Raw genomic sequence first — 25,547 nt, forward strand, 5'->3', positions numbered from 1 at the left:
AAGTTTGGACGCGACCAACCTCACTCTTTCCGCTGTTCGCTACGCGACTTTAGACACACGATCATTCCCGTGCGACGTCGCGCACACGAGGCTTTCACGCAGACAAGATTGTGTGTGTGCTGGCCGCTATTCACTTGGAACTCTGCCATTCTTGGTGGTGTTGGCTTGTGTGTCTCTGATAATTACCTTAGGAATTGGTGGCATCCGTTGTTTGTTCTCCCACGGTGCAGAACTAACCTGCTATTAGTAATGCCAATTGGTAGGGCAGTAACCATGTTTAATGAAATCGCTTCGGATATTGATATATTCCATTTACGTGAGGTGCATTTAGGTGGACGTTGTTTTATAAGTTTTTAAGATAGGGTCTATCAAAGTTCACTCTGTGTACTTCCATCTACTTTTATTTTGTTACTTATTTTATTTATTTTCTTATTTTATTACTTATTCTCTGTATTTTTATTTTTAAAAATTATGAACACTTATTTTATGTCATGTCGTGAACGCTTTCAATTTATAATTTGTTATGTTCATTATATGTAAAATAAATAAATTTGATTTTTTTATGAATAGCTTTATCAGAAGTTTGATTGAAGCATGATAAATAATAGCTACCTACTAAAAATTAATACTTTTTAAGAAATTTATTTTTATTTTTAACGGGAGATTGAAGTTTTGTAGACTAAATCTTTTTTTTAATAATCCTCAAATAAATGTTTAAAATATTAAATTAAGGAATACTCTTTTACATAACTTGGCAAACAATACTTTATTATCATTCTGTCAAAGTGTGTGTGCGGCGGTCAGTTATCTCAGATCTGCATAGTCTATGGTTATCTGTAATCTGTCAAATATTCGTGTTGTGAACGGTGTGTCATTTATTAATAATTGCAGATTAGTTCAATGTTAAGCAAACAAATTATTCAGACATGGCACAGGAAATTTATTCCTATTGTTTTCCAAAGCTATTCCAAGCTCTCGAGTCGAGTACTATCAGAAAAAGTAAGCCGAACTTTCTCTGAATAAGTACCTAAGTTCCTAAAAGTTTCATTTCATTACCCATGTAATGGTGAATTACTTGTTTTTGCAGATAAAATCGGACACTCTTGACCCACTCGTTGACACTTTCGGCCGGCGGCATACATATCTGAGAATATCTTTGACAGAAAAATGCAATTTGCGATGTAAGTTTGCATTGTTTTCTTTATTACCAAGGTTATACACGATACGGCAGTGGCTCCAAACTGGTGGGTCGCGACGCCCCAGGTTTTACCAAATGTTGGCTGGGAGATCGGAATGGGCTGCGGTTTAAGGCGAAGTCTTCACTGAGCCTTTTTTAAAGAGGCACCTTGCGGAAAAATACGAAGCTTGCAATTTGAGACATTTTTTTGATAATTTACAATTTCAACCGTATTAATGAATAAATATATATCTGAAAACATTAAAAGGAAAAATATTTTTTATTTTAAGATAAACTTACAATTGTAAAAAATATAATAAAATGTGAATTTGTCAAATCGGACCGCACCCTATTATTACATATATTTTATGGTCATATTTATTATTAAAATTTAGTTTATTAAGTTTTCTAAGCATCACCTAAGCGATTTTTGACTAATTCATAGTTTTAATATTTTTTATATCTATTTTAAAAAACATCGATTTTTATAAAAAATATAAATTTGTATAACTTGAAATCCTTTTTATTTATATCAAATCAATTATTTTTATAATACAAATAAAAACTATTTCAAGTTATACACATTTTGTATTATAAAAATAATTGATTTGATATAAATAAAAAGGATTTCAAGTTATACAAATTTATATTTTTTATAAAAATCGATGTTTTTTAAAATAGATATAAAAAATATTAAAACTATGAATTAGTCAAAAATCGCTTAGGTGATGCTTAGAAAACTTAACTAAATTTTAATAATAAATATGACCATAAAATATATGTAATAATAGGGTGCGGTCCGATTTGACAAATTCACATTTTATTATATTTTTTACAATTGTAAGTTTATCTTTGACTTAAAATAAAAAATATTTTTCTTTTTAATGTTTTCAGATACATATTTATTCATTAATACGGTTGAAATTGTAAATTATCAAAAAAATGTCTCAAATTGCAAGCTTCGTATTTTTCCGCTAGGTGCCTCTTTAAAAAAGGCTCAGTGAAGACTTCGCCTTAAACTTTTAACCAGTTGACTGGTTGCAGGTTAGGTGTTTATTACCCAATGCCCACAACCTCTGAGGTTGTCTTACACTGCCGCATCCTCATCTGGCTTCTGGTCTGCATTATGATGGACATAGACTAATGCTCAGACAACCGCCCACACTCTCTTAATCCCTCCTTAACGTGCCACAATCATATCTGTTAAACAATGCAAATGATTACTATTGATGTTGCTGTATGGATCATTTGATTAATCCAAAATCCACATCTTTTGTCTTAACCTCAACTACCGATTTTTGTCACACGATATTTCAATAACTATATCATCAATAAAGAGTGTGAAGTGCAATCCTGCTAGAAGCGGTGGGGCAATGGTACATGTGTCAACCCCCACTCAACTAAGGTACAATGTAATCAAATATCGCAGAGCCTACAGGAAGTAATATTCAGTTTACCCTGCTAGAGGCCTGGTTTAAGCAGTGCACCACCCAAGCCTCTTGTTAATCTTTTTTGTTACTAGTTTTATCAATCTCAATTTTTCACCAATCGTTCTTTGCGGTCGGTTTCCAAATAGAAAAATAAAAAATATAAATTCCATCAATCTACTTTGCGATATAATAAAGAATGCACATGAACAGTGTGGGAACTTTTGCATTTTTTACCTATGTGCCGAGAAATGCCTCGTAAACCTCGCATGAACTCCTTTAACTGTAACGCCAACACAGCTTTTTTCCCAAAAAAATTATCGCAAATCAATAGTTGAGGCGTTTAATTACAAAAAGCGACAAGTCCACAATTCAATATTTTCGGGAAACAACGTTTTTATGTTTCATGCTTCAATTATTTGTTTTAACGTGAGATTATTTTTTCCGTTGTATTTTATGTCGAAATTAGAACCAAATGGCAATTTGTTTCACCCGATAAACTGTTAAATGTAATAAATATAGGCAAAATAAAATTGGACGTAGCGCTACTTGTACCTCACTTTTTAATTTACTCCGCATAAGGCATACATTTCCGTGGCACTGTCATGAGTTTACCAGATGCTACAGCATGGGAAACGCTCTTTTCAATATTGAACATTCCCTTATTGGTTGATGTAAATACGCGCAATTTTTTTTTTCATAGGGTTATGTCGCGTTTTGGAATTTATAGATCAATACATATTGTGTAAAATTATACAAAGAATACGTACGTATTTTTTTCTCGATTTTGACCAAATGTGGACATATCGCTTTTTGGAATTAGACGCCTCAGTTATATGTTCAACTTCAAAAGTATTGATTGACATTGGGAGCAGTGACACAATATCGATTGACAAACTGCAACATGTTGTTACCCACCAATTTGGATAAATTGACATTTTTGTTGATTCAATCAGTATCAGAAAGTTACTTATCTTAAGTTACTTATCTTTTAAATTAAAAAAATGTCATTATTCTACATAAAATTAAAAAAATATTGCAATATGTATGCCACAAAAATGTACAAAAGAGACTATTTACAATTGCATCATACATTAAGAGGACGTTCTACAGAAATGGCCTTGAGAATTGAAAATATGGTTTTTAAACATGTGGTCCATAATATCTGGTCTACTAGTTAATATAAAAAGGTCGTGTCAAAGTTGTTTGTGTTAATAAATTTGCTCTGTGGTGTCAAAGTTGTTTGTGTTAATAAATTTGCTCTGTGACTGATCCGACTCATATTTCACATTTATTTCATCAGGGCTGTCGAAGACATAAATCATAAAATATATTTATAATTTTAAATTTTTATTTATAATATATATTATTTAAGTTTTGTGCATCTAATGCCGGGTCCACACTGGCAACAAGTTAATTTGCTGGCAACCTCGTTAGATTTTACGATAATTATTGTAAAATTTCTTAAGCAATTATGGTAAGTATCGTAAAATTTAATGAGGTTGCCAGCAACTTGTTGCCAGTGTGGAAATGGCTTAATATCCACTGTGGTTCACGTAGTGGCATGGACCTGGGGTTAGCTAATTCAGGAAGTCAACACCCATGATAGAATTTTTTCCAGTTTTGGTTGCATTATATTCCAAAACTCTTCTGTAAAAATCGTTTCCGAGTTTATAAATGGAAATTTCTCGGTGTACATAGTAAACAAACCTACGAATAAAAAAAGACAAAAAGGAACATACTGATTCATCACAGTAAAATCTGGTAATCAAATTCGCCATTTTGAAAAGCGATGATTTTGCGTAAACAAATATCACGTGGTCTGTACGTGTGCGGCAAACTTCGAATGTGTTTGTAATTTTGTGCAAAGTGCGAATGTAATGTTTTCAAATAATTGATATGGATTAATTATACCATCGTATTATTTTCTCGAAATCATAAACATACTATAATAGTATTTGAGTATCAACCTATGTTCAATTTGAATTGGGTTATAATAATAATATACCCGTATATATATCAATAGTATGTTTGCTACAAAATCCACCCAAGTTATCAGTACGTACTTGCACAGGTTTGATTAAAAACCATGATGAAATTAACATTTAAAAAATATGAATGCTTAATATTATTTTGACAGCCCTGTTTTCTGATCGGCTTCATGTCGCAGGTGTTCATAAAATAATAATAATTCTCTGCGCGGCAGAAATTATCAGTAATAATAATAATATTTCTTGAAATAAAATCTCCGATGATTAGTGATTTTTGCGAAAAGATCGATTTAAATTGACGTAGTTATGACACCGAGGTCCTTTTTATACTAAATTATATTTGAACGGCCAGGCTCTTCGGCGGGCTCTTCAGCGGGCCCTTAAGTTATATACAGTTTTTAATTTTTTTATCCCTCTAAAATTCATGACTTGTGGGTTACGACATATTGTAGTTTGTTGAATGATATATTGATTTTTTTCTTTATCAAAAGGGGTAGCAATGTAATAAAGGTTGAGAACCACTGTTTTATGGTAGATATAACATTTTTTTGGCATATGGTTTGGTAAAACAGTGTTTTTTTAACAAATTCTATATTATAATACCTACTTACAAAAAAATTGTCCTTGATTACTTATTTTATCTTATGTCTATTTAATGCATTATTAAAAAAACTATTTACATGTTACTATAAAACTTATTGTCCAAAAAAATACAAGGCCAATGACCACAGAAATTACATTTTTCATTCTTAAATAAAAAGTAAATTACCATTCTCATTCCTTAGCTGAGCATATTAGGCCTCCATAGAGAGGTTGTTATATTAATACAGGGGCGGGCAAACTTTTTGGATGGAGGGCCAAATTCAAGAATTCAAAATGAGCGGAGGGCCGCAAGTAAAATACCATTTTTAGATATACACTATTTATTATCACGAAAAATAAACATTACAAAAAAATTAATGAGAAGAATGAAAGTGTTGTACATTTTTCAACATTTTTTCAAATTCAGGTGCTAATTTTGTAGTTGATATTTTCAAAACTGCTTGTAAATGGGTATCGGAGATATCTGATCGTAAAGAATTTTTATTGAGGTTCATGATCGAAAATATTTGTTCACATATATAGGTTGATCCAAAAATAACGAACATTTCTCTTGCATAATCTTTAAGTTGGTCGAATTTGTCTGAATTAAGGGCATTGTAAAATTTGGAGATTTCTTCACGACGATGCAATTCTCTTAAATCAGTGTCACACTGCAAATCAATAATCTCAAGTTGTAGCTCTGTCAGTACACTATCAATATCTATTGAAAATGGATCGCGTACTGTTGCTAAGCTTGTCTTAATTTTTCGGAAATCACCAAATTTTTGTAAAAAAATCGTCATTCAGAGCTTTAATAATTTTTCCATATTCTTCAAATTTATATTCTAGCAACTTCAAAGTTGGAAAGTGGTCCACGTTGTTATTCGATATTTGTCGAAGGAATAACTTGAATTTTAATTGAAATCCATTCAAACTTTTTACCATATCATGGGCATATATTTTTTTCCTTGCAACGCAGAGTTAAAAGTATTTAAATGTGTCACGATGTTCAACATAGAAAATAGTTAATACATAGTGTGAGACGAGACGCAAGGAAGACGTACTGAGATAATACATTAACGAAACAACAAATTCTTCAAATTTTAATCTATTGTCAATATTTTTTTAAAAAATATATAAAAAAAGCTATTCGTAATCAGAAGTACAATTAATGATGGCGGGCCGCAAAAAAATACCCGGTGGGCCACATGCGGCCCGCAGGCCGCAGTTTGCCCTCCCCTGTATTAATAGGTAGTCATTTTTATTAGGCATTCACACTACCCATTCAATACATGCACTGTTTCGAATCACCCATTTAAAAAAACAATGAAATTTTCGTCCAGCTGCAACATTTTGAGCTTGGCATTCTTTCCGTCACAATAATATTGTGTTACAAACATATTATGTTGTCTAGAATGTTGGCATTATGTAAAACTAAATAATTACGATCCCTATGCATAGATGACATTTAACGATTATGATCACAGCACCTGTTGAATCTTAACACAAGCGGTATCGATCGATAGCACAACTAAAATAAAAGAATATGACCAATGTTCCCTGTACCAAAATGTGTCCGCACACATGTTTTCATCCCCCGCACAGTTCTCACACAAAAATAATGTAAAAGAAAGTTTCCTTTGCCAGATTTTAGTTTTGCTCGAATGCACGAAACCATCACATGCACAATTCTTCGACTCATTTCTTGGAAAACGAAAGTCAAGTGCGACTAACGCGAGCACGCAAGTAAAATCTTACGTCGAGCGGGATCACTACAACCGTCTTGTTCTATCTCGTGCCAAAGTATACGAAAAGAAGATACGTATTTTAGTGTTTATCATGATGCTGTTATGAAATTGAAAATTTTGAAAATACGGACCTAGGTATAAGTTTTAATGAAAAATTGTATGTGTGTGTTTGTGTGGGGGGAGGTCTAAATTTACCGCACCGGGTAGTTACGCCACTGCTCAGATGCACAATTAGAGGGAACGTTGGTTATGACCAGCGGCGGCTCCTCTAATACCATCCAAGTGCTACGCACTGCCTGCATTTTTGAAGACATCACTCAACTTATCATTGTTATTCATATGTGTATCACTCACTTCGCGAAGTAGAACATGTAGCAGTATTATGAACAATACTCGGTTCATGGGCGCAAAGCGATTGCGATCCAAATTGATTTTCAGTTTGCACAGGATTACAATGAGGCAATTGTATACTTCTTAAACTGTAGTTCAATGTTCCTGTGGTAGCGTTTTGTGTAGCATTTTTTACACACTTTATGATCGGCGCACGAAATTAGGACTCTAGAAACAAAAACGCCAGTTTCTGTTTTATAACAATGTTGGCGAGTTAATTTTTAACAATTCCACATTTAAGATTTAATGAATCGCCAAACTTTTACGAACATAAAAACTGCCGCATTTATTTCTAAACCGCTCAAATACATTCAATATAAAAAAAAAACACATCAGCGGTTATTTATTTGTCTGACGCATTCATTGTTCAGAGCTTTAAGCCATTAACCGTGACATTTATTTTTCTTTATTGATATTAAATCATTCTGCTGAAATGAAATCAACTGTTTAAAAACTTTTTTATGAAATAGAATAAATAAACAAAGACATATTTAATTTACCTTCTGAGAAGTTCGACGTTTCGGTCTTTTTACACTAAGATATTATCTTAGCTTATTGACATGGCAGCCTTCGGTGATTAAGGTAATCATGGAGAGACGCTTTACGACCTTTACGTGGCTAGGACAAGTGTTCCTGATGCTGCCAAAGAGTGTGACACTGCGTACCCTTATGGCACAGCTTCTAGGGTTCAGTTGCCATGGCCGGCCCTCTCTCACCCTGCAGCGGTGCTACAAAAGCGACCTACATGCTGCAGGTCTGACATGGCGGGAGGCGTAAGAGTTGGCGTTGAACCGAGGGAAGTGGCATGAATTTGTGCTTGCCCTATGCTCCAATGCTGGGTATAGAAGGTAAACCATTGCGCACTACCAGAAAATGCTATTCTGAAGACCACCGGCCGCCACTGGTTATGACGTGCACTTATTTGTGCTGTTTGGATATTTTTACAGACAGGGCTCTAGCCCGGGGGGACAGCGAGGCGGCTTGACTTGATAAGTGGGATAACATCATCACAAATTTGGCCTAATGGGGAAAAAAGTCACCTGCGGCGCTATTTTATTTGCAGAGTCTTAATATTTCAAAATGTCTAGTTGCGTGATGCAATTTTTGATTACTGTGTCGAAATTCGACAACTCCATAATTCAAATGGATTTATTCAAAAATACAAAAAAATCGCCAAAAATACACCAAATACCTACCCTTAATTCTACCTGAAACAGCATTTAGAAAATGATTCTGTAAAAAGTCCCACTGCCTTTAACCCTAGCGATGGGTAGGGGGGCCCGCCAAAGATCCTGGCCTGAAGCCTGCTTCAAGATGTGGTGGGGGCCATGATTCTAGATTGACAGCTTTAATCACACAGAAGAGTTAAACTATATCTTTCTTTCAAAAGGAAAGTACTCTATCCTAGACACCTAATGACGGAATTACAAAGCTTTAAATTTAATACAATTTTTAAAAATGTCATAAAATGAGCCTGAGTGTTAGAAAAATCTTATTACATATTTTGTATTATTATTGTTATAGTTTAAATATGGTTCGATAAGTTGTCTCGAAAGTATAGGAGTGATTTTTGAAGAATCCGTATGTATATTTTTTATTTAATTCCATTAAACACTGCCTGAAATAACTCCATTCGTATTATGACTTATCCAAACAGGTTTCCATATATTATTTGTGTCAATAACAATTACTTACTTCACTTCAATTTAATAGCAAATGATTATGATCTCCTAATAAGCAAACACTTAATGCTTTTTTCTCAGTTGTTTGTGAATAAATAACACAGTGGTTTCTAAACTGTTTTGCTCAGCCTTTTTGTTATATTTTTATTTAAATCAATAATTTTCTGTTTTATAAATGATTTTTCCTTTATTATCAAAATCAAATTAAGTACATGACAGAAGATTTTTATGAAATGAATCATATTTTTACATAAAATCCAAATTACTCCAAAAATGCACTATCCGGGAGACATAAAGATTGCTGAAATCCTTGGATTTTGAGTTTCGTGACAATGTCTAATGAAGTCTGATGATTGGGATTTTGCAATCGAACGGATTGCACACTCTGGTGAATGCAAAAAAGCTTTGCAATTTTTATATCTATGAAAAGTTAAAATAAAATTTACATATCTGTCACATGTATTTTTTTAGTAATTACTATCTGTAAATCTATAAATTTATAAAAACATGACAAAGAAACTCTTATTATGCATATTTATTTTTTATTTGTAAAAATAAAATGTTTTGAAACCGCTTTTAGAGACGCATACACAATGCACCTTGTGAAGGCCAAACCAATCTATTGCATTTTGTTATTAAGTAGCTACTCAACTGCATGTTTACTTTGACTCCATTGAAATGGCAGACATCAACGATGCGTAAACTGCTAATCTGCAATGTGCACATTAAAGATATTACTAAACATGTATGGTGATTTTTTATCCCGACATCAAACAAAAGACGTACAGAAGTATAATATTTCATGCCATGAATTAAAATGATAATCAGGCTAATTTTTTATATCTTAATTATTTTTAATTAGGCAACCTTTTGTTAAGTTTGTAATATTTACATAATTCTTTCGTATGTACCTTATATATACAATGCACCAGTTACAAAGGGTGGAGGTAGGCTGTTAAGATCCGCAATAAATAGTGCTCACTAAGCTTTGTCAGTCATACGTATTTGTTTTCATTAAAGTTAGACTACAATTCACAGATGGGGTCGGTTAGTTTTTAAAAATTCAATTATACCCTGGGAAAACCAGCCATAGTAGTTTTGATATATGACAAAACTATGAACATAATAATATGGTATTCTTTACCATTCAATGAATGACATAAGAAACATTAATTTTATATCATAAAATATGATTTTCCAAATCTGTCTTGAAACTAATATGTCCATTCACTGACAGAGCACTGAGCAACACCCCTCTTAATTTTAAGCAAGCATTTTTTTTCCTGAATTTAAATTCAATAATTATGTCATCTCTTATGATTTTTAGGCAAATATTGATCTCAGTCCGTTCTGTGTCCTTTTTTTCAGTAAACATACAAGGTGTTATATTCCTCTTTATTTAAATGAATGCGATGTGATCTATTAATTTTCAGGCAAGTATTGCATGCCAGAAGAAGGTGTGCCGTTGACCAAGAGAGACAACATACTGACCTCGGATGAGATAATCCAGCTGGCCAAGGTTTTCGTGAAACAAGGAGTCATTAAGATAAGACTAACAGGCGGCGAACCAACGGTTAGAAAGGACATTGCACATATTATAAGTAAGACCTTCTTGACATATATAAGTGTTTAATGAAAAACCCGGCTTCAATTTTCATGTGACGATTTTTGTCTTTCAACTGCACGTTGAATGCCAGTTGAAAGTCAATTGATAATCAACTTGCAAGTGGATTGAATGTTGAAGTTCTTTCTATTTTTGTCGATTCAACAGTGAATCATCATTCGAGTCAACTGGTTACCTAGCAAGCTGCCTACAGTAACCACGGTGATAACAACTCGCATCGGCACGTCAAACTTGTTTGTTACACACATTCCTTTCAATTTCTTGTTTAACATTCAACAGACATTGATTGACAAAAATCGTCATGTGAGGATTCAGTACATAGAAAATACGTAGAGAAATACATCACACATCAGTTCATTAAAATATTTTTCGAAGCAGTAATTTTCAACCATGGTTTCACAAGCGTGTATCCTGGGATGCACAAAAATTTGCAAAGGGTTGGAAAAAAAATACAAATTGCAATTTTTTTTTCTTTATTCTTGTTCATTCCCTCATGGCTGAGGATCTTAACCACCTTTGTATTTTGTCATCTTTTGCGCGACAAATTGCGTAAAAAAACCCTTGTTCCATCCAAATGCCCACAATGAAAACAATCTGCAATTTACATATATAATTTCTCCTCGACTCTGCTTCACATCCGATTAGTGTGGTATCATGTACGAACTTTAAGTTATTTATTTTCTGGCCGCCAATATTGTTATTTCGCCTTGCCAATGATCTAGGGCTCCGCATTATATGCTATCCATATATATTGAATAACTGGGGAGTATCTAGTCAGAAGTAGCGAAGGGTGGAGGTAGGCTGTTAAGATCCGCCATAAATAGTGCACATTAAACTTTGTTAGTCATACGTATTTGTTTTTATTGACTTAAGACTACAATTTACAGATGGTACTGGATAGTTTTTAAAAATCAATTAAACCTTGCCTAAACTAAGCCATAATAGTTTTGGTATACTTTGGGCGATACGACAAAATTATGCACACTTATTTGTTTTCGTTGGATTAATAATACATATTACACATATTGTTTATTCATTTTTTTAAATTCATTAAACCAAATTATATTACATAAAAAATATTATTTTATAGATAGACGGGTATTTTTGACTATTATCTATTATGGCTTGGTTTTCCCAGGGTTTAATTCAATTTTAAAAACTAACCAACACCGTTTGTTAATTGAAGTCTTATTTCATTGAAAACAAATACGTATGACTGACAAAGTTTAGTGTGTACTATTTATGGCGGATCTTAACAGCCTACCTCCGCTCTTCGCCACTGTTAGTCACAGTATATACGTACAATAAAATTCCATGTATTTTGTTTTTTTATGACTAACAATTAAATATTTCAGGTTCCCTGAAGAGCATACCCGGTCTGGAAACTGTCGCAATGACCACCAACGGGCTGACTTTAACTCGGCAATTGGTTTCACTTCAAAGAGCTGGTCTCGATATCATTAATATCTCTCTAGATACACTTAAGCCACACCGATATGAATTAATGGCAAGACGGAAGGTATTCGTCTTCTTATTTATTTGACAGTTATCACTTTTGTTACAATTTCAGCACTAGTGGAGCAAATCGCTTTGGTTGTTATGCATTATGTGTCCGAAAATCGGCTTCATAACGCGTATCGACTGCTTAATCTACAAACCTGCTAACTGCACTTTTGACCAATGAAATTTTTATGATATTTTGTTATAAAGCATGTTTTCTATGCTCACACAAAATTTTTGAACTCCTAAACTTATAAATAAATGCGTTATCGTTCTTCACAGAGAACAGCCAACTGCAGGTGCCAAATTTCCAATATTGTAAATGGAACAACTCCGCTCTTTATATATAAAATGGAAGCTAAAATAGTGTATTAATTCATTGTGCAGCTTATTTGTAAAAAAAAATTCTAAGTGTATTTTTAGAATTGTTGAATTTCACTAGATAGTTCATTCCTTAAACGTTGTAGATAATCTATTTATATAATTTTGAAGCCTTATTATCCTTTATCTTTATTTTAAACATTTAATACCTGCATAAAGTATTTTTATTACATTAAATAGTATTTTAAACCTCTCGATCTAATGTTTTAGAATATAGTCATATTTCCGTACGTCCATGTGCAGTGGTGTTAAGATTTATTAATTTTTAAACGCATTTATAAAACCATTAGTAAGTATTGTGTACTATTTAAATAATAGAAATATTTACGATAAAAAATTATATTTATAATCTCTGTGATCCCAAATTTGACAAGAATCGGGCATTTTATTATTCAAAAAATGGGCACGATTACCACATTTGAAGACAATTCTAAAGATATTGATTATAAGCTATGTCTTTGACCATTCAAATGTGATAAAACATCCCACGAATAATGATTGTTTTATAATAATTATTGACCTAAGAATAAGGTAGTATTTTTTTGAAATATATCATCAAATGTTTAAAATAAAGATAAAGGATAATAAGGCTTCAAAATTATATAAATAGATTATCTACAACGTTTAATGAATGTCCAGGATTATCCTCTGAAAATACCATAAAATCTCCATTTTGACCTACGTGGCTCATGTGGGCCGTTAACCAAAACATAGGAGATCAAGAATCAAACAGAAATGATTGATATATAACATTTACCGTAATCTAGATTGTTTTATTTTTCAGGGTTTTGAAAGAGCTATGGCTGGTATTGATTTAGCATTGCAACTGGGATACAATCCAGTCAAAGTCAATTGTGTAGTAATGAAAGGTAATAAATTTGCACAAACAGCTTTGACATAAGGTTAGAGGTAGGCTGTGGATATCCAATATGACAAAGTTTATTATTGCACTATTTATGGCGGATCTCCACAGCCCACCTCCACCTTCACCGTCCACCTCTATCATAAAGATTAATAGCGCCTGTACACGGGCATGTTTTTTTTTTCTACAATGTCCGATCCTAATAAGATCGTATGGGCCTCCACAGAGTAGAGGTTTGTATTAACAAATTTTGTTTTTACGAGAAATGGATGTCAGCCACTTGCTCAACCCATTAGGTCCATACTCTGACTCATACACAAATTGAAAAACAATATATGTACTTGCCAGACCCAGGATTTGCACCTACGGCGTTGTAGGCCGATGCTTAAGCCGCGCGGCCATCGTGGGACTGTTTGATTTTCTTGCACCAATAGTGTGTATTTTAAACTATCACGATAATAACTGTTTACGCGTAAAAGTGCTGACTATCTCGCCAATCTCATTCTTCAAGAGTAAGTGAGGTGCGATATTTTCATTTTATGGTAAATTGGTTTACCCATAAATGAGTCTCTGCGCGGTGTAGTTGGTTTTTTTTTCTGGCCGTTTTGCCACTATCGTTCTACTGTGCAGGCGCAGATATCAAACAAATCCCAACTATCGCGTGAAAATTCAGAAGCTTCGAACTTTTTTGATTCATGCAAGTAATCTTGCAACTTGCAGGATAATACATGCTTACACGTGCATTTTCTTGTTATGGCCGCAATAATACGTACTGTCTGCAGTAAATCCATGCATGTGTAAACAAGGTATTATGTTGTTTTTTGATTGGCAACATTCTGAGTTTTCATTAAAAATATCTTGTCTTATTTCAGACTTCAATGATGATGAAGTATGCGACTTTGTTGAGTTTACCAAGGATAAAGCTGTCGACGTTAGGTAAGATAACTAATATACATAATAATGTTATTCGTTTATCTGACTGAAGTTAATTGAATAGACTGTTTGCATATTATGAAATACATACTTACCACTTAGCATTTTTTTTAAATATTTTATTCTCTATTACATTGGAAGATAAGGTGAAATGCTATCTGAAACTTACACTTCTATTGTAAGTACAGTTGACTCTCAATTTATCAAGGGTGAATTTCTAAATCTATTCCCGATTAGTCTAAAACATTTTTTAAATAATGGCCATCAACCAATCCACACCCGATCTTAATTGAGGGCATCACAAGTTGTAATAGGCAATGTTCCCTTTGATTTTTTTATTGTACGTTAGTCTCAGTTGCGAAGGTTAGAGGTGAAGTGTTAAGATCCAACATAAATAGTGCACGCTAAATTTTGCCAGTCATACTTATTTGTTTTCATTGAACTAAGACTACAACTTGCAGATAATGCTGGTAAAAGTACCTACCTAGCAAGGAAATAATTATTTTCAAGTAAATTGCATTATATTTTTACTCCACGTTCTTCAAAATTTCTGTGTGTGAATCTGAAAAACATTTGTGTGGACGAATTATTACAAGTGTATGCGTGCACACCTCACAAGGAACGTTGATAATAGGTGATGTGAAACATTTGCAGTTGTTTTGTCGCAATTGACCAACTATCCAAGGCAGCACTATCCACGCTCCTAATTTTGCTTGGTAAATTTATCTTTCAAGTGGCTCATATGCGATGTAGAAAAAGATATGGGTTCGAGCCAGCAAGGAGATGTGCCTTATGACCTGCAGTGTTTTTGAACACATACATTAAAATTGGATTTTGTAGGAATCAGGTCGGATGCGCGCGCACAAAGAATAGTTATTTTCTCTCGGTACACGTTTCAGGACATTTGTGGCTTTTTACAATCTTACGATTCAGTAATAAACATGTAGGCCTAACTCCATCCAAAACATAGCATATAGCCGAGCCTTAACTTTCAATGTGACAAGAGGCTATATAGCTTGAATTATCTTCTTAATATACTATTACTAAAAAAATATTCTTGTTACAGATTTATTGAATACATGCCGTTCAGTGGTAACAACTGGAAAGACAAAACCATGGTCAGTTATAAAGAAATGGTCGATAAGATAAAAGGACAATTTCCAGATTTTGCACCACTTATCAATGGACCTAACGACACATCCAAAGTATGTTGTTCATCACACCTTTACTAACAATCTGAATAGATATTATGTCGATACCTCTTCCACGTGATACATTGATTCATATACATCAGGCATGTGTAAAAGCACCGTCTAGAGTCGGCATAATACCTTTTTGGTTTTCATCAGTTAATTCTCTTCAAACTGTACTGGCGGCTTTTGTAATATTATCCGTGCACACAGTAGATGGTTTTCAAATAATTCGAGGCCTCCATTCTAGTACATCTCTTTCCTGCTGGTCATGTTTTCTACTGACGTAGTTGGTCTACTGCAAGTCTTCAGATGCAATGGACGATCTTTGTGAATTTTGTTTACCACGGATATCTTTTAATATTGATCCTTCCATTACCTGCTATGCCACTCATGATAGGCCGTTATCACGGGGAGTACACATTGTACAAATAGTCTAGTTTTGACGCATTGCAGTTGATCGGCGTACATGACTGAAAGTAAACCATCCAAACTAATGATTACTGCTCTAAATATATTCTTCTTTTTCTTTCGACCATGTCCAATCCTAATAGGATCATATGGGCCTCCACAGAGTGGAGGTTTGTATAAACAGATTTTATTTTTACGAGAAATGGATGTCAGCCATTTGCTCAACCTATTAGGTCCATACTCTGACTCATACACAAATTGGAAAACAATATGTGTACTTGCCAGACCCAGGATTCGAACCTGGGACCCTCGACACTATAGACCGACGCTTAAGCCACGCGGCCATTGTGGGTGCTAAATATATGGAATAATATTAAAAAAAACATAATACTATTTACATAATTATTATTTGATTTTTAGGCATGGCAAGTACCGGGATACAAAGGCCAGGTCGGTTTTATCTCTTCGATGTCAGAACACTTTTGCGGATCATGCAATCGTTTGCGGCTTACAGCTGATGGGAATTTGAAGGTATGTAAATTATTTCATCAAAAGAAACAATCATAGTTATAAAAAGTTTTGATGATGATACACCAATTTTCATTTTGGAATGTAAATTGTATCCTGTAAAATGGTGTACCAGTGGCTTTCATACTGTTTTTGGTTTTACAGCGTCTTAATAAAATGTATATTTAAAGCAGTGAAAATGTCCGACATTAGAGGTTTTTTCTGCGTTATGTTAAATATATTTTTAAATAAATCAAAAATAAAGTATGAATTTCGAAACAAAGACAGATTTAATGTAGGTTTTTGACAATACAGTGCTAAAATAAAGATCTGTCCTTCAAAATAATGGTCGAATGAATACCATAGTGATAAGAGAAGAGCTGTTTACATTATGTTATCGTCTGAAGAAAGCTGCCACTGAAATATACGGATATGTAGTGTCCCACCCAAAAGTTCATTGCAGGCCTCGGATGAAGGCACACACGTTAAAATTACATCTTAATTTAATCAACTCATATAAACGGAAGTCAAATGTGTTCACACGTGTTTCACTGATCACCCACCTCCACCAACAAATCCCACATACAAATCTATCAATGTGGCCGTGCATTTAATTAACGTTGTTTGGAATTAGTATTTTTTCCGAAACTGCCTTATTCAGGTGACATTTATTTAGGGCGTTGTCATAGAATTCCTATACACTATAACTAGAAGCTTTACATAAACATAAATTTAAAAAAATAAAAATTAAAAAAAAACGTAAATTTTTAAAGTTCGGGTGTGTTCACAAGTTTCGGTCAGTTACAAAAACGGCAGCCCGTATTACACGTAGCAATTCGTTAAAATTAATTTCAATATGAATTGTTAAATTACTTACAATATAAATCGCGCATTACAATGACATATCATCTGATTCACTGTTCTGTTCTAGAAATAATAAACATCGCTGTCATCTGACTCCGCACCAATGTTTATTATCAAGTTTTCCATGTGTCTATTCCTAAATCACTTACCCCATAAGAATCTTCGATTTTTATATCGTGCTCACAGCCATTAATTCGGAGTGTAATTAAGGAATAACCGATCAAAAATTTCATGTTATGTCATATCTATCGGTTCTTTGCCTTCCCGCATTACTCTCTGAATGGTGCTAATATGTATGTCAGTTGCTTCATTTGCCGATTTAACAATATTTATATTTCAAATTGTACTGGTTTTTCATCACTTTTAAATGTTCGGTCACATTAAAAACACTAATTTCTCATGCTTGCCTTTGTAAAGGTTTTTGTAATATTCCGATCGAGATGGGGTATTCATTGTAAAACTGTAAATATACTATTGTATCGTGTAAAACAGACTTTTCACACACAGGCGCAGCGTTTACACACCTACTCTATGCGCAGTAAATGTGCTTCTGCGCAGGTCCATGTTTAAGTTGTTTAGCTGTAATAGGAAGCCGTGAAATGAGTAAATTATAAAACTACTGACAAATAAGAAGACATTTTTTCCATGTAGTGATTTGATTGACCGCAAGAACAAACAGAATGATGAAGTGTCAGCACAATTCATGAAAAATCTTTAAAAATAATTCTTTTTGTTTTTAAACAGTTGATAATATGGTGTCTTTTCAGGTGTGCTTGTTCGGCAATGCAGAAATAAGCCTGAGAGACGCTCTTAGAAGTAACATCAGCGAAGATGATCTGACTTGTCTTATTGGTGCTGCCGTCAGCCGGAAAAAGAAACAGCATGCAGGTAGAACATTAATTGAGTTGTGGTTACTTGATCACCGGTTTTCAATTGCTTATTGCAATGTTTTTTTGCTAACATGGCTTGCTTAGCAACTATTTTTTTATAATAAAAGTATTATATACATATTAGGGATTGGTTCTCTCATTAGGACGGTTTGGCCTGGCGGGACAGCAGGAGAAATCCCGGTCATCCGAGTCCCAAATACAATTTAATGCAAATCATATACAACACTTGTATTTATGTATGTATATAGATTCCAAATAATATGGTTTTTATAATAGTTGAATAGTTTTCATAATAGAGTATAATAATTATATACTTACATATACATTCTTTTTAACACAACATACTTTAACAGTATTATAACGAGACAGTAATATACTGTCCAACAAGAAGATTTAGGCACAAGCCGCAAGGCGCTGTCGTCCACTAAATGGGAGGAGCTTGTTAGTTCACAGTTTTAACACGTAGCCAAGATGTTGTTCGACAGTAGTAGTAGAAGTGAGACAATCAAATACCCGGGGTTTGAAAAAAATCGCATAAACATATTATTGCGAACTCACCAGGATGGAACCTGGACCCTCCCCCGGATGAAAGACTTATAATTAGTATATATTATAGTAACAAAGCACTAATAATTATAGTATTTCAAGCCTTTTCTTATAAAAATTTCTCTACTATATAATATGTATTATTTTTCCTTAAAATATACTAATGATTTTTACTTCACTATCTATTTCAACCATCAAAAAATACTAAACTGATGTCAGAACATACTTTTCAATTTATTTTTCCACATTCGATACATTCGTTGAGGAACAAAAATCAACATGTCGGAACGCGGCATAAGGATATCACCGATAAACCAGTGTAGTCGGCTCTGTTTTTCCTCCACCATACATTTCAGCCTAGACTTGGATAGATTATGCAGAAGTTTCTCTATTATAATATATTACTATAATTCTCATTCTGTATCCATTTTTATATTTCATTCAGCCTCACATTTTTATATCCATCATAGACAATAAATTGCATAAAACTCTTGCTATAAATTGTTGTGTCTAACAGCTTGTGTGGAAGCATATGAATAATCTGTTAGATATATGGAACCAATGTATTTTTAGGCATGCTGAACCTATCGCAAATGGAGAATAGGCCAATGATTCTAATTGGTGGATAGCAAAAATTTTATGTACGTACAAAACAGTAATTTTGTTTTCAAACGACATCCCTTCATCGCTCACCCATACTAAGCACAATCCCGCCGCTATTTAAACACAATATTAATATGCTTTTTAACCATTTTACATTATATCACTAATTAATATAATCTTTAATTAATTTAAGTGATTATTTTGTGGTGTTACATTATTTTGATTAATTTATAAAAATATAATGAGGTCATGAATAGTAAATTTAGGGTTACCATAACACAGCTTTCTTTCCATAGACGTGTTCTCTTTTTGAAAACTTAATTTCTTGTCCAACCAACTCTTTCAAACATGTAATAATATCCCGGTTCTTAATTTTTGCTTTTCTATTTGAATTTAGCTTGTTAAAATTGTTTCTGGCAGAGATTCATCGTTACTAATGAGATAATAAACATTACAAAAAATGCAATTCTCAATAAGCTAAATTTTATAAATATGGTAGTAAGTATTGAAAATATTTTTTTTGTTTCAACCTAAAAACTTAACCTAACATTATCCATGTTAGATGTCCTCTTTTCTAATAGCCAATATATAATATGGTAACCCTAATAAATTGGATCAAGCGCCTTTATTCGATTGTACTCACCGCAAGTGGAATAAAGTCGAACTTGGTTATTACGATCACGGAAATAGCGAGATCTCGGATGTAATGAGGAAACATACAATGACATTTTAGTTTATGATTTTCTCCATACATTTATTCACTTTTATAACGCGCTACTTCTCGGGTATACCGAGCAAAACTGTTGAGGTGTCGATCGTTTAAAAACAACGTTTTCGACCCTAAGCAATAAAATCGGACCGGGCAGTTAACTAGACAGATGCCGCCGGGATCGGATTACGTTTATGACACTAGTTAAGTATCTAAGTATCTAATTGGTGTTTTCACCGACAACATTAAAAAGAATCCACACACATGGTTGAAATTGCATGTGAAAAATCCAAGCTTTGTGAAGTCAGTAGGTACCTGCCAGCGCCGGCGGCTCAGCACTTCATTACAATAAACAACTTCTTTTGTAGTTTATGAATGCCATGCTTGATTCGGGGATTTTTACGATGGTTTTCAGATTTTTTATGTTCTATGCTTAAATAGAACGTGGCGCGAAAAATGTTATCTAACGATATAACGATTAATGCTTATAACGAGCAAATTCAGTCGGTCCCATCTTCCTCGTAATAACCATAGACTAATATACTATATACTAGTAATAACCAAGTTCGACTGTATATCATGACTGAATTATTGTGTTCTTATTACCTTGGTTACTCTATCTATACAATTGCCTATTGTAACCAAGGTAATAACAACTTAATTACACATTCCTCTCGCGGTGGTAATAATGAAATAAGGGCACTGGTACACATCCAAAGAAAGGTTAGTTAAAATTGCCATCGGTTAATAAAATCATAGACATGAATTTAAAATATTAGAACATTCAAAAATACTGATCAATATTACTTTCATAGAGGTTTAAATTAAACACCATAGTGCAGATTATACAAATGTCAAAACTTTAATGCTCAATTTCGCAAATTGTTTGAACTGTGAAGAATGATGCCATTTTTTAGTAATACCGTGCAAAATTAATACTATCGTTTGAGAGTATTTAATAGATTTCACGTCATACTTTATTTAACCTGGGATTTGCCTTTATGTTGATGCCGCAAGTCAAAATCGAGTCGCTAAATCCGATCTTTATGGATAAATTATAAATCTATTATAATATCGAATTTATTCCATTTAGAAATGTCAAAAAAAACAATTTACGGTTTAGGTTTACATGTTATATATGTCAACACGATACACCATCATTTCATATAGCACATAAGTTGTATATTCAGTTATCAGGATTACAATATGTAAAATTTTTACTGTGAATAATTTATTTCAGGATTATTTCACATTTATTATATGCCGTTTATATATTTTTTTTCATTTTTTTATAGCCAGCAACAAAACAGTTAGTTCTTCGTCTGACAAAATCCACAAATACCAGATCAAAATACCCAATATCACATCGAATCTTTTGCATGTTTCCACGCATGCAAACATGTTCAGCGTTCGACAATATTCAACTAAAGATGAAAAACTGAGTCACGTCAATGAAGAAGGTAAGGCAAACATGGTGGATATCGGTGAAAAAGACATTACCAAACGCCTAGCTAGAGCCAAAGGCTCTGTCAAAGTCGGCGCACGAATAATACAACTAATAACCGACAACAACATGAAGAAAGGAGACGTTTTAACCGTTGCCCAAGTCGCCGGAATAATGGCAGCGAAGAGAACTTCAGATATCATTCCCCTATGTCACAATATCCCGTTATCAAGTATTAATGTTTATCTTGGGCTTAACGAAACTGAAATACTGATTTCTGCAGAGGCTCAGTGTATCGGTAGGACCGGTGTCGAGATGGAAGCTCTCACAGCCGTTACGGTAGCTGCATTGGCAATTTACGACATGTGCAAGTCTGTCTCGCATAATATTTCCATTAATCATATTACTCTGGTCGAGAAAACTGGCGGCAAATCACACTTTCAGAAATACAATACGGAACCGATTCATACTACGGAAGCATTTTACCCTACGTACGTATAAACTGGCAACACCACTGCCTCTGCCCACTACAGTATACGACTCTTCAGTTATTGATGGAAGCCATAATTATTCTTGGCTTATTGGCTCATCTTATTAATACCTCCTCAATGGTGTCGTGATCAGCCCAGGATATCTGCACAACCACGTCTTGAAAGCCTCCAGTCTTTTGATAGTCCATTTCTTTAATTTCTCCGAATATTTCGACGAAAGATATTTAGCATAATTTTGTACTAGCAAAATCTTTTCTGAGAAATGACAGTCAAAATCTACATATAAATTTGAAAGTTCTTGATATAAGATACATACTTAATAGGTTTATTGTTATATAATCCAATGTTATATTTTTATACTTATCAATAGATTTATTGATTTAATGTTAGAAATAGAGGCCACCAATATTATATTCAATGCTTTATTTGATTTATAAATGTACAGTATCACCGTAAGGTTCAATAGTTAGGGCAGGAAAACAAATAGAATGGGAGGGATGCTAAACGAAACAAGGCAATACGACAGGCGCAACTCTAAGGCAGTCGGCGATAGCAACCATAGACAATAAACACAAAAGGCTCACCTTTTTCTGTGTACGAGAAGAAATCGCTATCAATTAAATGCCACTATATTCTTATGTAATGCATTCTAATATATTATAATATAGTTATTTTGCAAATCTCGAATTATAATCTCAAAATATTATGGTAGAGCAATTGAGTTCACCCATTTCCAAAATTCACCTTATCCATTTTGTGTTTTTTTTTTTTTTTAAATATTCACAAAAACGTATATGGAATCTCTACATAGAAAAAATAACCATTTTTCTCTTGAGCCATTGGGCGGGTGCTTTTAATATTTTAACTGCAGAACTTTTCCAATCAAACACTTGAAAGTTTTGCGGGACATGATATACTTTCCCGTATTGAACGAAAGTTTCAAAATACTCACTCTGTAACAATGAAAAAGATATTTGAAAATTGCCACCAGATGGACAAGATGCATTTTGAAATTGGACTATATTATTCAACCGTTATACGGACTGCAAAAGAGTAGTGTGTGTGCCCCTTTGAATAAGGAATAAAATTGCATATTCGGTTCATTTTTAGTCAAAACTGGACAAGATGATTTTTGGATAATATGGGCAAATCAATTAGGCCACAAAAAACGTTGATAAATACTAAATGTGTGGTGTTTTGACTAAAGATGTATAATATAATAACATTATGTTTGAGTAATTTTTCACTTTACCTTCTTACCTGATAAAAGCACATGGATTATTTTATAAACTAGCGCACTAAATATTGATAATCCAATTTAACTATTGACTGAAATTGTTGTGTTTTTAATGACTGATACATGAATTGTTTTCTTGGTTCCATTAGTCTTAACTTGCAATATAGGTTTAAGGACGGAGTAAATTACTATTTACGCATTTCCAAGCGGAGAATATGGGCCTCCATGAGGTGGAGGTTAAAGACTTAACATAAGCATAATTCGGTGCACCGAACTAAAAAAAAACCTATGCTGCTTTTTATAGCACATAACTGTGGCCACTACGTAGTAATTAAGATTTTTCTCACAATTACATCACCTGCAATTTTAGATGTTATGTTTCAAAAAGTATGCTATTATTTTCAATAAATATATTTTTACACCATTAAATATTGTTTTCTTTTTAAAAATCTGAGTCATAGAATAAATATTATTTTTATAATCATTTTCTAAACATATTGGTTGATATAATAATTTGTAGAAATAATATTTCAATCGAAATTAGAAAGGTTATATGAAAAATACGGCAACATAGTAATTTACATGTCAATTTAACTGGTAACTTTAAAAACGGATACGATAACTGTTGGAAACTCCAACCTGTTCCGTCTCCGATTCGTTTTCAGTCAGCCACTTCAGTTTTAAATTTACATGTCAGTCTAACTGACAGCTCGACTGATCGGACAGCAAAACTGATCATTTAAAAGCACCTTTAGATTGTGAAAGCTTAAATGGATATGACAGAAAATAGTTGAACTTATAATATAGAAACAACTTGAAAATTCAAGGTCTTGAGTTAATATTTGATGTTCAGACAAAGCAACTGGAAAGCGTCATCAACCCTGGTGGTCCAGGCTGGCAAAAGTTTTTGGAGACAAAAGTAATAGTACCATTTAATGAGTCGTAAGATCGAATTAGACTTTCTTGGATTAATCATTATTTTAATCCCATATAGGAATGTTTGCGTTGATTCCTTATTGAACAGTTAATTATTATTGAACATTGTTAATTCTAAACCAAAAAAATATTATATTTACCTCCAAAATCAACTCAATTATCTTCGAACGTGGTTTTCTGGGCGGTTTGTATAGTATTTTAATAGTTATTAAATTCTGATCATAGTAAATCGTTAAAAGGATATTAAATTTTCATTACATTTTAATCAAACAAAAAAGCAGAATTCAGAATATATAATTTAAAGCTTTTATTAATAATAATATTTAGGATACAAAATGAAAATTTTGTGGCAAAGGAAACAAAACAAATTATCAATAATGCAAGATAGTGCCAAAAAAATATGAAAATTTACACATCAATTGGCAACGGAATTTAAAAAAAAATGCAATGACATTTTATAAGCAATATAAAAAATGCTTAAGAATTATATTTTGAGTTAAGTATAAATTAGCAGTAGTAATTGAATTAATTTAAATATTTGATACAGCTTCTGGACATTAGTGTATTAATTATAATAATATAACATTTAAAAAAAAATTTTGAAAGTTAATTTAACAAATTGACTTTTGTTTGGTTTAATTTGAGGCTAACAAAATCTAAATACTGATAAGTAGATGTATCACAAAGTATATATTGTTATGATGAAGTTAGTTATGAATTTATTGAAAAGTATTTAAATTTTTTTGGCATGGTTGAATATAATTTAAATGCATTTTAACTGGGAATTATCAATTCGCAATACCATGAACGTAAAATTTCACAATGAATATATTATTTGAGATAGGCGCAATTTATATATAAAAATAATTAGCAGAAAGTAAGTGTGAAATTTTGAAAGCATGAAAAAAATGTGACTTGCTTTCGTCACATAAACATAGCTTCAGTGTGATTCAACCTTTACAGATGAGAAATTAATGTCTTGTTTCGTCCAGACGGTAGATATTTAAAACAATGAGTATTTTTCAACATATTCACTTGATTGCAATATATTTTGTGATTGTGTAGTTACATTGAGACATTAAAACAAAATAATTAGTGAATTCATAGTAATAGGGAGTATAAAAAACGATATAATCTGAAATAATAAAGACACAACAGTTTAGTTTTCTTTAAGGGGGGACATGCTCGTCGAAGGTCAAAATTGAGTTTTTATTGTATTTTCAAACCATGATACTAGACACTCCTTAAACGTTGTAGTTAATCTATTTATATAATTTTGAAGCCTTATTATCCTTTATAGTTATTTTAAACATTTGATGACTGCATAAAGTATTTTTGTTACATAAAATAGTATTCTTTTAAACCTCTCGCTCTAATGTTTTAGAATATAGTCATATTTCGGTACATAACTGTGCAGTGGTG

General features: G+C 32.9%; 1 protein-coding gene across 2 annotated transcripts; it reads left to right on the plus strand.

Annotated features, from left to right (window-relative positions):
- Positions 1–768: 768 nt before the first annotated feature.
- On the plus strand, positions 769–23,616 carry Mocs1 (Molybdenum cofactor synthesis 1). 2 transcript variants are annotated; one of them, XM_085942220.1, is made up of 11 exons: positions 769–999; positions 1,088–1,181; positions 10,431–10,598; positions 11,977–12,140; positions 13,287–13,371; positions 14,237–14,300; positions 15,364–15,502; positions 16,319–16,429; positions 18,037–18,157; positions 19,279–19,346; positions 21,313–23,616. In XM_085942220.1, the coding sequence occupies exons 1-10, from the start codon at positions 901–903 to the stop codon at positions 19,332–19,334; spliced, it is 1,101 nt and encodes a 366-aa protein (XP_085798346.1). In that variant the 5' UTR covers positions 769–900; the 3' UTR covers positions 19,335–19,346; positions 21,313–23,616. The 2 variants fall into 2 exon arrangements, with proteins under 2 accessions (XP_085798346.1, XP_085798345.1); XM_085942219.1 differs by lacking the exon at positions 19,279–19,346 and having other exon boundaries at positions 21,313–23,610.
- Positions 23,617–25,547: the final 1,931 nt, after the last annotated feature.

This window comes from Rhyacophila brunnea, unplaced genomic scaffold (assembly GCF_057557595.1).
Source record: "Rhyacophila brunnea isolate RB1 unplaced genomic scaffold, BYU_Rbru_1.0 scaffold_14, whole genome shotgun sequence".
Lineage (NCBI taxonomy): Eukaryota > Metazoa > Arthropoda > Insecta > Trichoptera > Rhyacophilidae > Rhyacophila > Rhyacophila brunnea.

Bases quoted from the DNA above. Each gene is read 5' to 3' on its own strand.
- Mocs1 (XM_085942219.1), top strand. From the start codon at position 901: ATGTTAAGCAAACAAATTATTCAGACATGGCACAGGAAATTTATTCCT. The intron at 1,182-10,430 runs GTAAGTTTGCAT...ATTAATTTTCAG, and splicing joins AGAAAAATGCAATTTGCGAT to GCAAGTATTGCATGCCAGAA. The intron at 12,141-13,286 runs GTATTCGTCTTC...TTTATTTTTCAG, and splicing joins AATTAATGGCAAGACGGAAG to GGTTTTGAAAGAGCTATGGC.